The 12,670-nt window shown below is 36.4% G+C and overlaps 2 protein-coding genes across 10 annotated transcripts in view; both read right to left on the bottom strand.

Moving 5' to 3' along the window:
• B4GALT6 (beta-1,4-galactosyltransferase 6) overlaps positions 1 to 12,670 on the bottom strand; it is a 347,211-nt gene that overhangs the window by 275,946 nt on the left and 58,595 nt on the right. The window lies entirely within an intron of this gene.
• TRAPPC8 (trafficking protein particle complex subunit 8) overlaps positions 1 to 12,670 on the bottom strand; it is a 113,455-nt gene that overhangs the window by 45,277 nt on the left and 55,508 nt on the right. For all 9 annotated transcript variants that reach the window (XM_010586788.3, XM_023543904.2, XM_003406339.4 and 6 more), the window contains 3 exons: positions 11,580 to 11,711; positions 7,732 to 7,956; positions 4,540 to 4,648 (listed from right to left, as the gene is read on the bottom strand). In XM_010586788.3, coding sequence (XP_010585090.2) covers positions 4,540 to 4,648; positions 7,732 to 7,956; positions 11,580 to 11,711 — 466 coding nt within the window. The remainder of the gene's footprint in view (positions 1 to 4,539; positions 4,649 to 7,731; positions 7,957 to 11,579; positions 11,712 to 12,670) is intronic.

Raw genomic sequence — 12,670 nt, 5'->3', positions numbered from 1 at the left:
AGGAGAAAGCGAAGATGTGGGGCAGCGTAGCCCAGCTTCTCAGAGACTGCCCAGAGCTCCTCAATGGAGCTCCACAGCCTGTGCCGCCATGCTCACCACCTCAGTAGTGCACAAAATAGCCAGACAGAATTTTCACTATTGTCCTAAATGTGAAATGTCACAACGAGATAGTCAATAAGTGAGGAATAGGTATAAATACATGTACACACTCACCCTTACCCATTTCCAATTATCTGAGAGGAACATATCCTCTTATCTGGCTAGCTTAATACTCTAAGCTCACTGGAACTCTGCTTATGATATTGATACTGTTTTCCTCCTCATTGCGGAAGAATATATTTTCCTTAGTCTGCTACAAACAATTTTCATTAAGAAATATTTCAAACATACAGAAGCATAAGAAAAATATAACAAATATTTGTATACCAAATTTAACAATGTCAACCATTGCCACAAGATTCCAAATATTTTAAATAAAACATTCCAGATAGTGTTGCTATCACCTCTCTAACTGTCCCCAACTCTGTTACTCTCCCTTAACCCTTGCAGGCACATCTTCCCCACAGCTAAAATTCTAAAGTTTAAGTGTATCATTCTCATCCACTTTTCCTTATTTTACGACATATGGCATGTACATAAACAATGCAAAGTAACAGTCTGTATGTTTTAAAATTTGTATGAATAGAATTAAATTTAATTTATCATTCTGTAACTAGCTTTTTTCACTCAACATTATGTTGTGGGTATACTGTCCATGTTGAAATATGCAGAAGTCATTCACTGATTTCCTCTAGCATGAATCCATTATATATATATACCAAAACTTACTGATTTATTCCCATTAGAAATTTTAGTTTTCACTTTTAAGAAAAATAGCAAAAAAAAGAGAAAAACCAGTAACAACATTTTTTAAAATGTGGTTATAAAAATCCTGATGAGATATTAAAAAAAATTAATAATCTCAAAGAGACATATTGGTTCAGCTCAAATAAAATAATGTTTAGAATTATAAAGTTTAGTTTAATATACATCAAGAGCCTTATTATATTTATACTTTTGGCCCAGCACTACCAAGAGAGGACTCAATCCAAAGGAAATGTTGTTGTTGTTACGTGTCGTTGAGTGGGTTTCAAGCATAGTGACTGTATGTACAAGAGAACAAAACACTACCCCATCCTGCGCCACCCTCACAATTTTGCCATATTTGAATCCAGTGTTGTAGCCACTGTGTCAATTCATCTCGCTGAAGGTCTTTCACTTTTTTGCTGACCCTTTACTTTACAAACATGATGTTCTTCTCCAGGGATCCCTCCTCATAACATGTCCAAAGTATGTGAGACCCAGTCTCACCATTCTTGTTTCTAATAAGCATTCCGGCTGTACTTCTTCCAAGAGAAATTTGTTCATTCTGGCAGTACATGGGGTATTCAATATTCTTTTGCCAACACCATAATTCAAAGGCATCAATTCTTCTTCAGCCTTTCCTATTCATTGTCAAGCCTCCACATGCATATGAGGCAACTGAAAACATCTTGGGACAGGCGCACCTTAGTCCTCAAAGTGGCATCTTTGCTTTTTAACACTTTAAAGAAATCTTTTGCAGCGGATTTGCCCCATGTAACACATTGTTTGATTTCTTGACTGCTGCTTCCATGAGCATTGATTGTGGATCCAAATAAAATGAAATTCTTGACAACTTCACTATTTTCTGTTTATCATGATGTTGCTTATTGGTTCAATTGTGAGGATTTCCATTTTCTCTATGTTGAGGTGTAATCCACACTGAAGGCTGTGATGTTTGATCTTTAGCAGTAAGTGCTTCAAGTCTTGTTCTTCCCTCTCAGCAAGCCAGGTTGTACCATCTGCATACTGCGGGTTGTTAATGAGTCTTCCTCCAATCCTGATGCTGTGTTCTTCTTCATATAGTCCAGTTTCCCAGATTATCTGCACAGCATACAGACTGAATAGGTATGGTGAAAGGATACAACCCTGACACACACTTTTCCTGATTCTAAATCATGCAGTATCCCCCTATTCTGTTAGAATGACTGCCTCTTGGTCTATGTACAGGTTCCGTGTGGACACAATTAAGTGTTCTGGAATTCCATTCTTTGCAACGTTATTCATAATTTGTTATGATCCACACAGTCGAATGCCTTTGCATAGTCAATAAAACACAGGTAAACATCCTTCTGATATTCTCTGCTTTAAGCCAAGATCCATGTGACATCAGCAATGATATTCCTGGTTCCACATCCTCTTCTGAATCCAGCTGGAATTTCTGGCAGTTCCCTGTTTACGTTTTGCTGTAACTGCTTTTGCATGAACTTCAGCAAAATTTTACTTGCATGTAATATTAATGATACTCTTCGATAATTTCTGCATTCTGTTGGATCTCCTTTCTTTGGAATGGATACAAACACAGATCCCTTCCAGTCAGTTGGTTAGGCAGCTGTCTTCCAAATTTCCTGGAATAGGTGAGTGAGCACTTCCAGTGCTGCATCCGTTTGTTGAAACACCTCAATTGGTATTCTGTCAATTCCTGGAGCCTCGTATTTTGCCAATACCTGCAGTCCAGTTTGGACCTCTTCCGTACCATCGGTTCTTCATCATATGCTACCTCCAGAAATGGTTAACCGTCAATTCTTTTTGATACAGTGACTGGGTATTCCTTCCATTTTCTTTTGGTGCTTCCTGTGTTGTTTAATATTTTTGCCATAGAATCCTTCAATACTGCAACTCGAAGCTTGAATTTTTTTCTTCAGTTCTTTCAGCATGAAAAATAGTGACTGTGTTCTTCCCTTTTCTTGAGATGGTCTTTGCACAAGTCATTGTAATACTTTTTCTTCTCAAGTCACCCTTTGAAATCTTCCATTTAGCTCTTTTACCTCACCATTTCTTCCATTCACTTTAGCTACTTGACATTCAAGAGCAAGTTTCAGAGTCCCTTCTGACATCCATTTTGGTCTTTTCTTTCCTGTCTTTTTAATGACCTCTTGCTTTCTTCAAGTATGATGATATCCTTCCACAACTCGTCTGGTCTTCGGTTATTAGCATTCGATGCGTCAAATCTATTCTTGAGATGTTCTCTAAATTCCGGTAGGATATACTCAAGGTCCTACTTTGGCTCTCATGGACTTGTTCTAGTTTTCTTCAGCTTCAACTTGAACTTGCATATGAACAACTGATGGTCCATCACACAGTCAGCCCCTGGCCTTGTTCTGACTAATGATATTGAGCTTTTCTATAGTCTCTTTCCACAGATATAGTCGATATGATTCCTGTGCATTCCATCTGGCAAGGACCACGTGTATAGTCGCCATTTACGTTGTTGAAAAAAGGTATTTGCAATGAAGAAGTCGTTGGTCTTGCAAAATTCTATCACACAATCTCTGGCATCATTTCTAATCACCAAGACCGTATTTTCCAACTACCAATCCTTCTTTGTTCCCAACTTTTGCATTCCAATCCCTAGTAATTACTGACGCATCTTAGCTGCATGTTTGATCAATTTCAGAATGCAGAAGTTGGTAAAAATCTTCAGTTTCTTCAACTTTGGCCATAATGGTTGGTGGGCAAATTTGAATAAAAGTCATAAGAGCTGGTCGTGTTTGCAGATGTATAGGTATTATCCTATCACTGACAGTGCTGTACTTGCAGACAGACCTTGAAAAGTTCTTTTGCCAATGAACGTGACGTCATTCCTCTTCCGTTTGTCATTTCCAACATAGAAGGCCATACAATTATCTGACTCAAAATTGCCAATACCAGTCCATTTCAGCTCGCTAATGCCTAGGATATCGATCTTTATGCATTCCATTTTATTTTTTACTTCCAATTTTCCTACATTCATATATCTTACATTCCATGCCCTGATTATCAATGGTTGTTTGCAGCTGTTCCTTCTCATTTTGAGTTGTGCCATGTCAGCAAATGAAGATGCCAAAAGCTTGACTCCATTCACTTCATTAAGGTTGACTCTACTTTGAGGAGGCAGCTCTGACAAACTGACAGACATGTGGTGGTAGGAAATAGTCCTACATGTTAATAAGGCTTATAGCAATAATAGCAGAATATTAGTAAGTGTCTCTGGTTCTGTGTAAAGAATTCCATAATAAAAAGATAAACTTTATCCATATAGATGTACATCACGATATGATTTTATATAAGCAAACGCATGGTAACTATTTAAATGTGTAACAACTGAATGGTAAAATATTTTATATGTACTGAATGAAATACCTTATAACCATTAAAAATGTTTATCAAGATTATGTAATAACATGAGCACCCTTATATTACGTGGACGAAGTTGTAATTTCAGCTGTTTTGCTGTTATTTGTTTTCTAGCTTTTTAAGGCTGGAAGAAAAACAGTAAAGTAGTGGTTATCTTCGCCAGCAGGATGACAGGTGACTTGGAATACAGTTATTTAGTCCAAATATTCTTCGTCAACTACATTTCTATTTGCAAATGGGCAAAGAAAAAAACTTTAAAAAACCTGTCACAATATAACATTAGGCCAAAAAGACTTTACTAACCATCAGCTGGTCGTCTGTCATGGCCAAAGAAAACCCGCGTTGCTGAACTGTTAATATATGGTAAAGGAAGCTGTGGTAAAGGGCCATCTGGTGATAGCTGACTTACATTCTAGGAGAAACACAAAAAGAATAACTTACGAGAAAACTTCTTTTTTTTTTTAACTTGCTTTCGCATTTTTTAATGCACAAGATATTAAAAACTAATTAAGCAAGAATATCAACCTATACAATTACTAGTTTTCTTTAACGCATCAGAGTCATAAAACATTAGATCTAATCATTATTCCAACTCAAGAGAATCTTCCTAAGGTTAATTAGCAAGTTAGCTCTCTTTGTATATTGTTTCCAAATATTATTTTGGTATGCATTTTACTTCTTGTGACACATTACTGCATCATATATGCCAAAATTCTAACCCACATGATTTCAAATTAATAAAGTACAAAGGCGTAGTAATTTTCTGCAGAAGAGATGCAATATGCACTACTTACAAGCCTTGGGAAAAAACCTACATCTTCTCATTATTTCAATAAAACCATGCTTTATATTTTCTGTCCTTCTGCCTCAAGTGAAATATCCTTCCTTCCTATTAATTTCTCTGGGTTACACTGTAATAATCCCTAAGTCAGCTTCCCACAGATCCATACCTTCTCATCTTTCAGAGGGAAAAAAAAAAGGAACATATATTTCTAACAGACGGTGACAGAACACAATAAATTATAAAATTGATTCTATAAATACACCATTAAAAAAAAAGTCCACCAAAAAGTAATTAGTGGCATCTTAAGATTCCAAGAACATCCACAAATCAAATGTTTACTGGAATATTAACATTCTCTTTTAAAGAACTGTGGACCCAGATCTGTGACCAAGAAAGGCAGCCTGCCACAACTTTATTGTCACAGATAATTATATATATTCTAATAAAACCGTATTAGTAGACTCCTGTTGTTGTTGTTAGATGCTGTTGAGTTGGTTCTGGTTCACAGCAACCCTAGGTACAACAGAATGAAACACTGCCCAGTCCTGCACCATCCTCACAGTTGTTGCTGTGTTTGAGCCCACTGTTGGAGCCCCTACGTCAATCCACCTCATTGAGTGTCTTTCTTTTCTTTGCTGACCCTCTACTTTACACAGCATGATGTCCTTCTCCAGTGATTGACTCCTTCTGATAACATGTCTGAAGTATGTGAGATGAAGTCTCATTACTCCTGCTTCTAAGGTGCATTCTAGCTATACTTCTTGCAAGACCGACTTGTGTGTTCTTTGGCAGTTCATGGTATATTCAATATTCTTTGCCAACACCATAATTCAAAGGCATCAATTCTTCAGTCTTCCCTATTCATTGTCCAGCTTTTCCATGCAAATGAGGTAATTGAAAATATCATGGCTTGGGTGGTCAGACACACCTTAGCCCTCAAAGTGACATCTTTTAACACTTTAAAGAGCTCTTTTACAGCAGATCTGCCCAGTGCAATACATCGCTTAATTTCTTGACTGCTGCTATCATGAGCGTTGATTGTGGATCCAAGTAAAATGAAATCCTTGACAACTTCAATCTTTTCTCCATTTAGCATATGTTGCTTATTGCTCCAGTCGTGAGGATTTCTATTTATGTTGAGGTGTAATCCATACTGAAGGTTGGGGTCTTTGATCTTCATCAGTGCTTGAAGTCCTCTCAATTTCAGCAAGCAAGGCTGTTACTACCTACGCATTGCAGGTTGTTAATAAGTCTTGCTCCAATCCTGATATACCCTTCTCCTTCACATACTCCCACTTCTCAGATTATTTGCTCAGCATACAGATTCAATAAGTATGGTGAAAGGATACAACCCTGACACACACCTTTTCTGATTCTAAACCATGCAGCATCCCCTTGGTTCTGTTCGAACGACGGCCTCTTGGTCCATGTACAGGTTCCGCATGAGCACAATTAAGTATTCTGGAATTCCCATTCTTTGCAAAGTTTTCCATTATTTGTAATAATCCACACACTCGAATGCCTTTACATAGACAATAAAACACAGGTAAACATCTTTCTGGTATTCTCTGCTTTCAGCTAAGATCTGTCATCAGTAATGATATCCCTCATTCCTTGTCCTCTTCTGAATCTGGCTTGAATTTCTGGCAGCTCCCTGTCTATGTACTGCTGCAATCATTTTTTATTTATCTGCACCATTATTTTACCTGCATATGATATTAATGATACTATTCAGTAACTTCTGCATTCTGTTGGATCACCTTCTTTGTAATAGGCATGTATATGGATCTCTTCCTATTGGTTGGCCAGATAGCTATCTTCCAAATTTCTTGGCATATACAAGTGAGCATTTCCAGTGTCGCATCCATTTGTTAAAACATCTCAATTGTATTTCCGCCACTGCCTCCAGTACAACTTGGCCTTCTCCCTTCAATACCATTGGTTTTTGATCACATACTACCTCCTGAAATGGTTGAACATTGACCAATTTTTATTTTTGGTACACTGACTAGTCCCTAGAGAAGGAGAGCATACTTGGTAGAGGGTCAGCAAAAAAGAGAAAGACCTTCAATGAGACTGACTGACTAGTGGCTGTAACAATGAGTTCAAACATAGCAATGATTGTGAGGATGGTGCAGGAATGGACAGTGTTTCGTTCTACTGTACACACTGATGCTATGAGTCGGAACCGAATGGAAGGCACCTAACAACAACAGTAGTCTATTAGGATACATATAATTATCTGCTATAATAAAGTTGTGGCAGGCTACACTTCTTGCTCATAGATCTGGGTTCCAAAGTTCTTTAAAAGAGAATTTTAATATTCCAGTAAATATTCGATTTGTGAATATTCTCGAAACCTTAAAAAAAAGAAGCCACTAATTAATTTCTCCCTAGTGGATTTTTTTTTTTTAATCACAAATAATTTTATAATATATTGTGTCCTGCTACCATGCACTGCAATCATGTGTTCCTTTTTTTTCCCTCTGAAGATAAGGAGCTATGCATCTATGGGAAGCTGACATAGGAATTATTATAGTGTAACTCAGAGAAATTAACAGGAAAGCAAGCTATTTCACTAGAGGCAGGACGACAGAAAATATAAAGCATTGTTTGTTTTTTTTACTAGAATCCTAGGAAATAGTACTGAGTATGTTTTTTGTTGAAAATGACATATATTTTAGTATCTTCTCCTAAAAATAAGCATTCACCTTATAAACATAAAGATATTCTCTGAGGAAAGCTCCTTGTTGAGCAGCGGATTGTTTACTTTCATTGATTAAAATATGCCTAAAAGCAGACACAGCATTATCCAGTTGCCTGAGAGTATAGGACTGGCGCCCAATAGTGAAGTTTATGTGATCCTCTGCAAGAGACCAGCCTTTTCCTTTGTAAACTTGCATGGCTTGACAATAGCAGCGCAGAGCATGCTTTTTCTGCAAGAAAACAAACATAAAAGTATTAATACCCAAATTTTTCTTGTACTGGAAAAAACTGCATGCACACACACATAAAATCAAATAATTGAAAACTGGTTCTTCTTCAAACAGAAACCAGGATAATGATGAAAAGGAAGATAACAGAATAGCCCCTTCACAATTATATAGGAGTGGTAGCTTATATATTGCTCCCAAGGCCAACCAAAATTGTATGTGTGGACACACGCGTGCATGCATGTGTGTGGGGCGGGGCTGGAGTGGACTGGTGAATGTGGTTGCAGAGAACTGGAGATCAGACTGTCTTGACATCTAACACATTTCTTTCAGTAGCATTTTAAAAAGGTCAATTTTAGAGGTTAAAAGCTCACCTCTCACCTTGGCTTTAGCTACCTCAAGTCTGGAATAAGGCTGGGTATGGAAAGTAATAATCTTAAAAGAAGCAAGATATTTGGCTAATATTATGATGAAAAAAATGTTCTTACACTGTGCCTAGAAACAAACCTTTTCAAAGAATTTTTCTATAGAACACCGAACACAGTTCTATCAAATTTTTTTTTCCCTTGCCTGCAACCAAAGACTTGACCTGAATTATGTGGCCCAATATGTCATACAGCATATAGTACAGGTTTATATCATATACTGGTCAAAGTTACTTTTTCCGCATTGAAATTTCACATACTGGGCCAGCCACACTGAGTCTAGTCTGCCTGTGCCACAGCTTGCTAGTCAGTCCTGTGGCCACCAAGAGGCTGTGCCTCAGACGGTTCAGATCAAGCAGTGGCCTAAGGCAGCAGGGGTGTGAGTACTGCCTGGGCAAGGCACGGCAGGGTTCTCTGTCAGCATCGGATACCACCAGCACTTCCTTTTCAAGGTGCTGTCTGCAAGTATCAAGTTGTACTTCCTGTTGTTCAGTGCACCAACTGCAGAACTGCAGGAAGAGGTTACAGCCACTATGATATACAAGAAATGTGCTCACAATGTAAAACTCTATGGAATTCCAAAGCCTTATGAGTTCTGCAATAAAATTGCAATAAATGTCGTAGACCACCACATTCTTGCAATGTAAGAAGCAGTATGTATTTGACAAAAAAGATGACCAAAAAAGGGGAGATAGGAGATTGTGTGTTGACCATGCACACTATGAAAGTACATCTTACAGAAAACCAAAACAGCAGCAAAATCACCAAAGCAGTCATTCTAACGGTAGCAGCCACTTAAGCGGCAGGAAAAAAACTCTATCTTCGTATTAAAATAAAATGCTAAAGGCAAATTCCAAGTCTGAGTCAATCATAATTAACGAAGATAACTTCCCCCTACACCTGGTTCTAGGCTCACCAGGTACTAACTACTCTGCAAACACTGCCCAAACTAAGTGAAAAAGAATACATCCTGAAGAATTTGCTCCATAGAAGAAAAATCAGGTGTTTTTAGAAAAAGGAAAGATTATAAAGTTGAAGGCTAATTTTCAATACCAGCAATCTCAAATGAGAACCAAAATTAACCAAATGGAGAAAATCCAAAAAGAAATCTCTATTTAGCATTTAGCACTGGGTTTTGTTTTTTTGTTTTTTACTGGGTTTAAAGTTACACAGCATCTTCAAAACTGACAGATACAGAGAAACAACTAAATACAATTAAGAGTCTACCTCTAAAGTGCATTTTTGAAGATTTCTCGGGAAAGTATAGAAAAATATTTAAGAGCAGTGGCAAGGATTCAATGTCTGCTTTTTGAAGTAAGAACAGAAAGAAAGATTATCTACGCTATAGGAGATACAAACACATACACCCTCCCCAGCATTCTATGATTTTTTTTAAGTGTTTAAAACTTTCATAAGGTAGTTCTGTTTTTTAAAATGCCTTTTACTTGTTAACACTGTTAACAAAAAAAAATTTTTTTTTTTTTTGAATTATAAAAAATTCCTGGGGCAAGCTAAGCAATTTAGCATGAGCTCTCAATCAGATAGAAGGCTGAGAGCAACAGCAGCATTATTACATATTCAGCTCTCTCTTCCTCACTCATCCCTGACAATACACTCCTGTTTTTGTTTTTATGGAAATGTCATGAAAAGTTAGTAAGTCTCAGAAATAACTTGGCCTCAGAATTGTGTGTGCCCTGTGCCCCACTGGCTAAGGAAGATACTATTCTTGACCAACTTCAATAGGACATACAGAAGCTTTTCCAGTAGATACGCACTCCTGTATACTCTTCGTGAAAGAGCTACCCTGGGTTAGGGATGTACAGCGAGTGGCTATGAAATAACAAAACCAAGTGCCTTGGAACCATTAACCCTAGGGGTAGCTACAGTTAGAGATGATTATGAGCACAGACAGCATCTGTACCTCAACTACCAAAAATGTAGCATTTTTAACTTGCTAAGCATTTCCTAGAAGTAATCTGCCCTAGAGGTCGAGAAGGTAAATATGAGCAGCTGCTCCCAGTTCCAATCATTTCATTACTCTGTCAAATAAAACCATTCACAAAAGTAGACAAAGATGTGGAAAAAGGATGACTTATTTTTCAGTAAGAGGGACAAGGGATCATTCACAATGGGATATATATATATATACTTTTCCTTCTAAGCAAAAACTGCATGCTTAAAAATTTGTAAACTTTTGAATGAAAAATTTTTATGCAAAGATAGGTAACATGTTTCACAAGCATCAGTATTTACTGTGGAAGAGGGGCTATAAAAAATGATAGCTAAGGGTTTTAATTTTTTTCCACTTTTGAAACTGAGAAATTCTAATTCATGGAGTATACCAATTATTATAAAAAAATTTAATTTTATGCTAAATATTTAAGGTTTTATACTTAATATAAAGCAATTCCATGTATTTTCTCTTTCCACGGGTTCCAAAAATAGAGGAAGGATCCCAATCTTCAAAGGTTGGTTTTTAAAAACCATGACATTTTTATCTGAAATTGAGAGTAATTTTTGAACATCTTTATTTCTTTGTATCTTTGAAATAACACACACTTTAAATAGAGATGATAATTCAATCCACATTCTTATCAATATTTACAGTATATCACTATCTCACTACTGCTACCACTTTCAGCCTCCACCAAAGCTACTCCAACTAATGCTTAAAGGAACAACTGGAGCTGGGAAAATCCCTCTTAAATCAATAGAGATCTCTCCAATCCAAGTGCTTTCAGGGAAAGAGACAGAAGATGTCTATGCATTAAATATTTAGTCAATACCATTATAACGTACCCAGACAACAGAAGACCAGAGCTAAAGTAGGAAGAGTTCATCCACTACTCAGAATTATTAAAATTTGTTGAATATATCCAATATGTTTGACCCTTCACATATATTATTAGATGTGGCCTCGCAAATGTTTGTACACAATTCTAAATTTTAAAAATAAAAAACCTGAGGCTCAGAAAAGTAACCAAAGTCTAGCTGTGAAAAGAAGATCAACATTTTAACCCAGATTTGTCTAAATCCAAGCTCATACCCTGTATGTATTACCACTGTTATACATTACCTCAGAACAAAGTTTATTTCAACTTTAGGATAAATTTTAAATCTTAAAAAATGGGCAAATGACACTTTTATAAAATAAATTAATAAATAACAATCTGATTTTCTTTTTAAAGAAAATGCACTCACTTGTCCTGCTTTACTAAACCGATGGCCTGCCAGTATCATATGAAATGCGTATTTTCTAACCATGGGACTCTTCATGTTTATAAAGCAATGTGCCGCCTGTTCCAAAAGAAGTGCACTTCGAAGATCAGAATCCTATTGAATGTTTAAAAGAAAAGAAGATTAGTTTCACAAAATTAAAAATAAAAATATAATTGGTGAAAAACATTCACTTCCTTAAACCTATATAGCATATTTAATGGTTAGCTTAGAGTATATGAAAGCAGACATTAAGGGGCAAACCAGTCTTAAGGAGTCTTTATATCAATTAGCACACATCAAGAAAAAAGCCTTCAAAAAATTCTGTATCATGAAACATTTTATTTTGCTTTTTATAAAAGCCAACTGTCTGGGTATGATGCACACCATATAATGAATCTCTGAAGAAATATAATTTTTTTCAAGTAGGCAAAAAAGTATATGAACTGGAAGTTTAATGCAGGTATACTGATTAAAGATAACAGAAAATAAAGGACAAAAAAATAGATTCACACCAATCTAATTTCTTCTGGAAATCGATCTCTGACTTTCAATAGCATATTTCTATCCATCCAAGGAAAAAAGAAAGACAAAACAGAATGTACACAGATTATGAAATAACCTAACATTTATATTCTGTAAAGTTTTACTCTAATTACAATGAATTCTCAATTTTTGCTATAATTTAAGAGGCCAAAATGATTGCTTTGTTATTAAAAAGCTCAGAAAGCTTTCCCTTCAAAGATTACCTTTTCGCCTGCTATTAGTATATAAGAAACTGGTACAACTCAAATTAGTTTCCACTTCAACTGACCCTTACAATATATTAAAAAACCACATACTGCATTTACACCATTACCCACAAGGATAACCTTTCAACTGCAAGAGTCATCATTTTATAAATAACTGAGAAAATACTGAAGGTTGCTGATTAAATATCAACAACACTTCCCCCAAGCCCTTCTCAAGGTTTTTGGCTATTCTCAAGCTGAACTTACCATGCCCTTCCATGTGTTCTGCTGCCATTATTTTCCCCAGGGAAAGTCGAAAACAGAAAACATTGACTTTAAATGCAA

The sequence above is a fragment of the Loxodonta africana genome, chromosome 11 (assembly GCF_030014295.1).
Source record: "Loxodonta africana isolate mLoxAfr1 chromosome 11, mLoxAfr1.hap2, whole genome shotgun sequence".
NCBI classification, from domain to species: Eukaryota; Metazoa; Chordata; class Mammalia; order Proboscidea; family Elephantidae; genus Loxodonta; species Loxodonta africana.
This window is presented reverse-complemented; position numbering and strand designations above follow the sequence as displayed.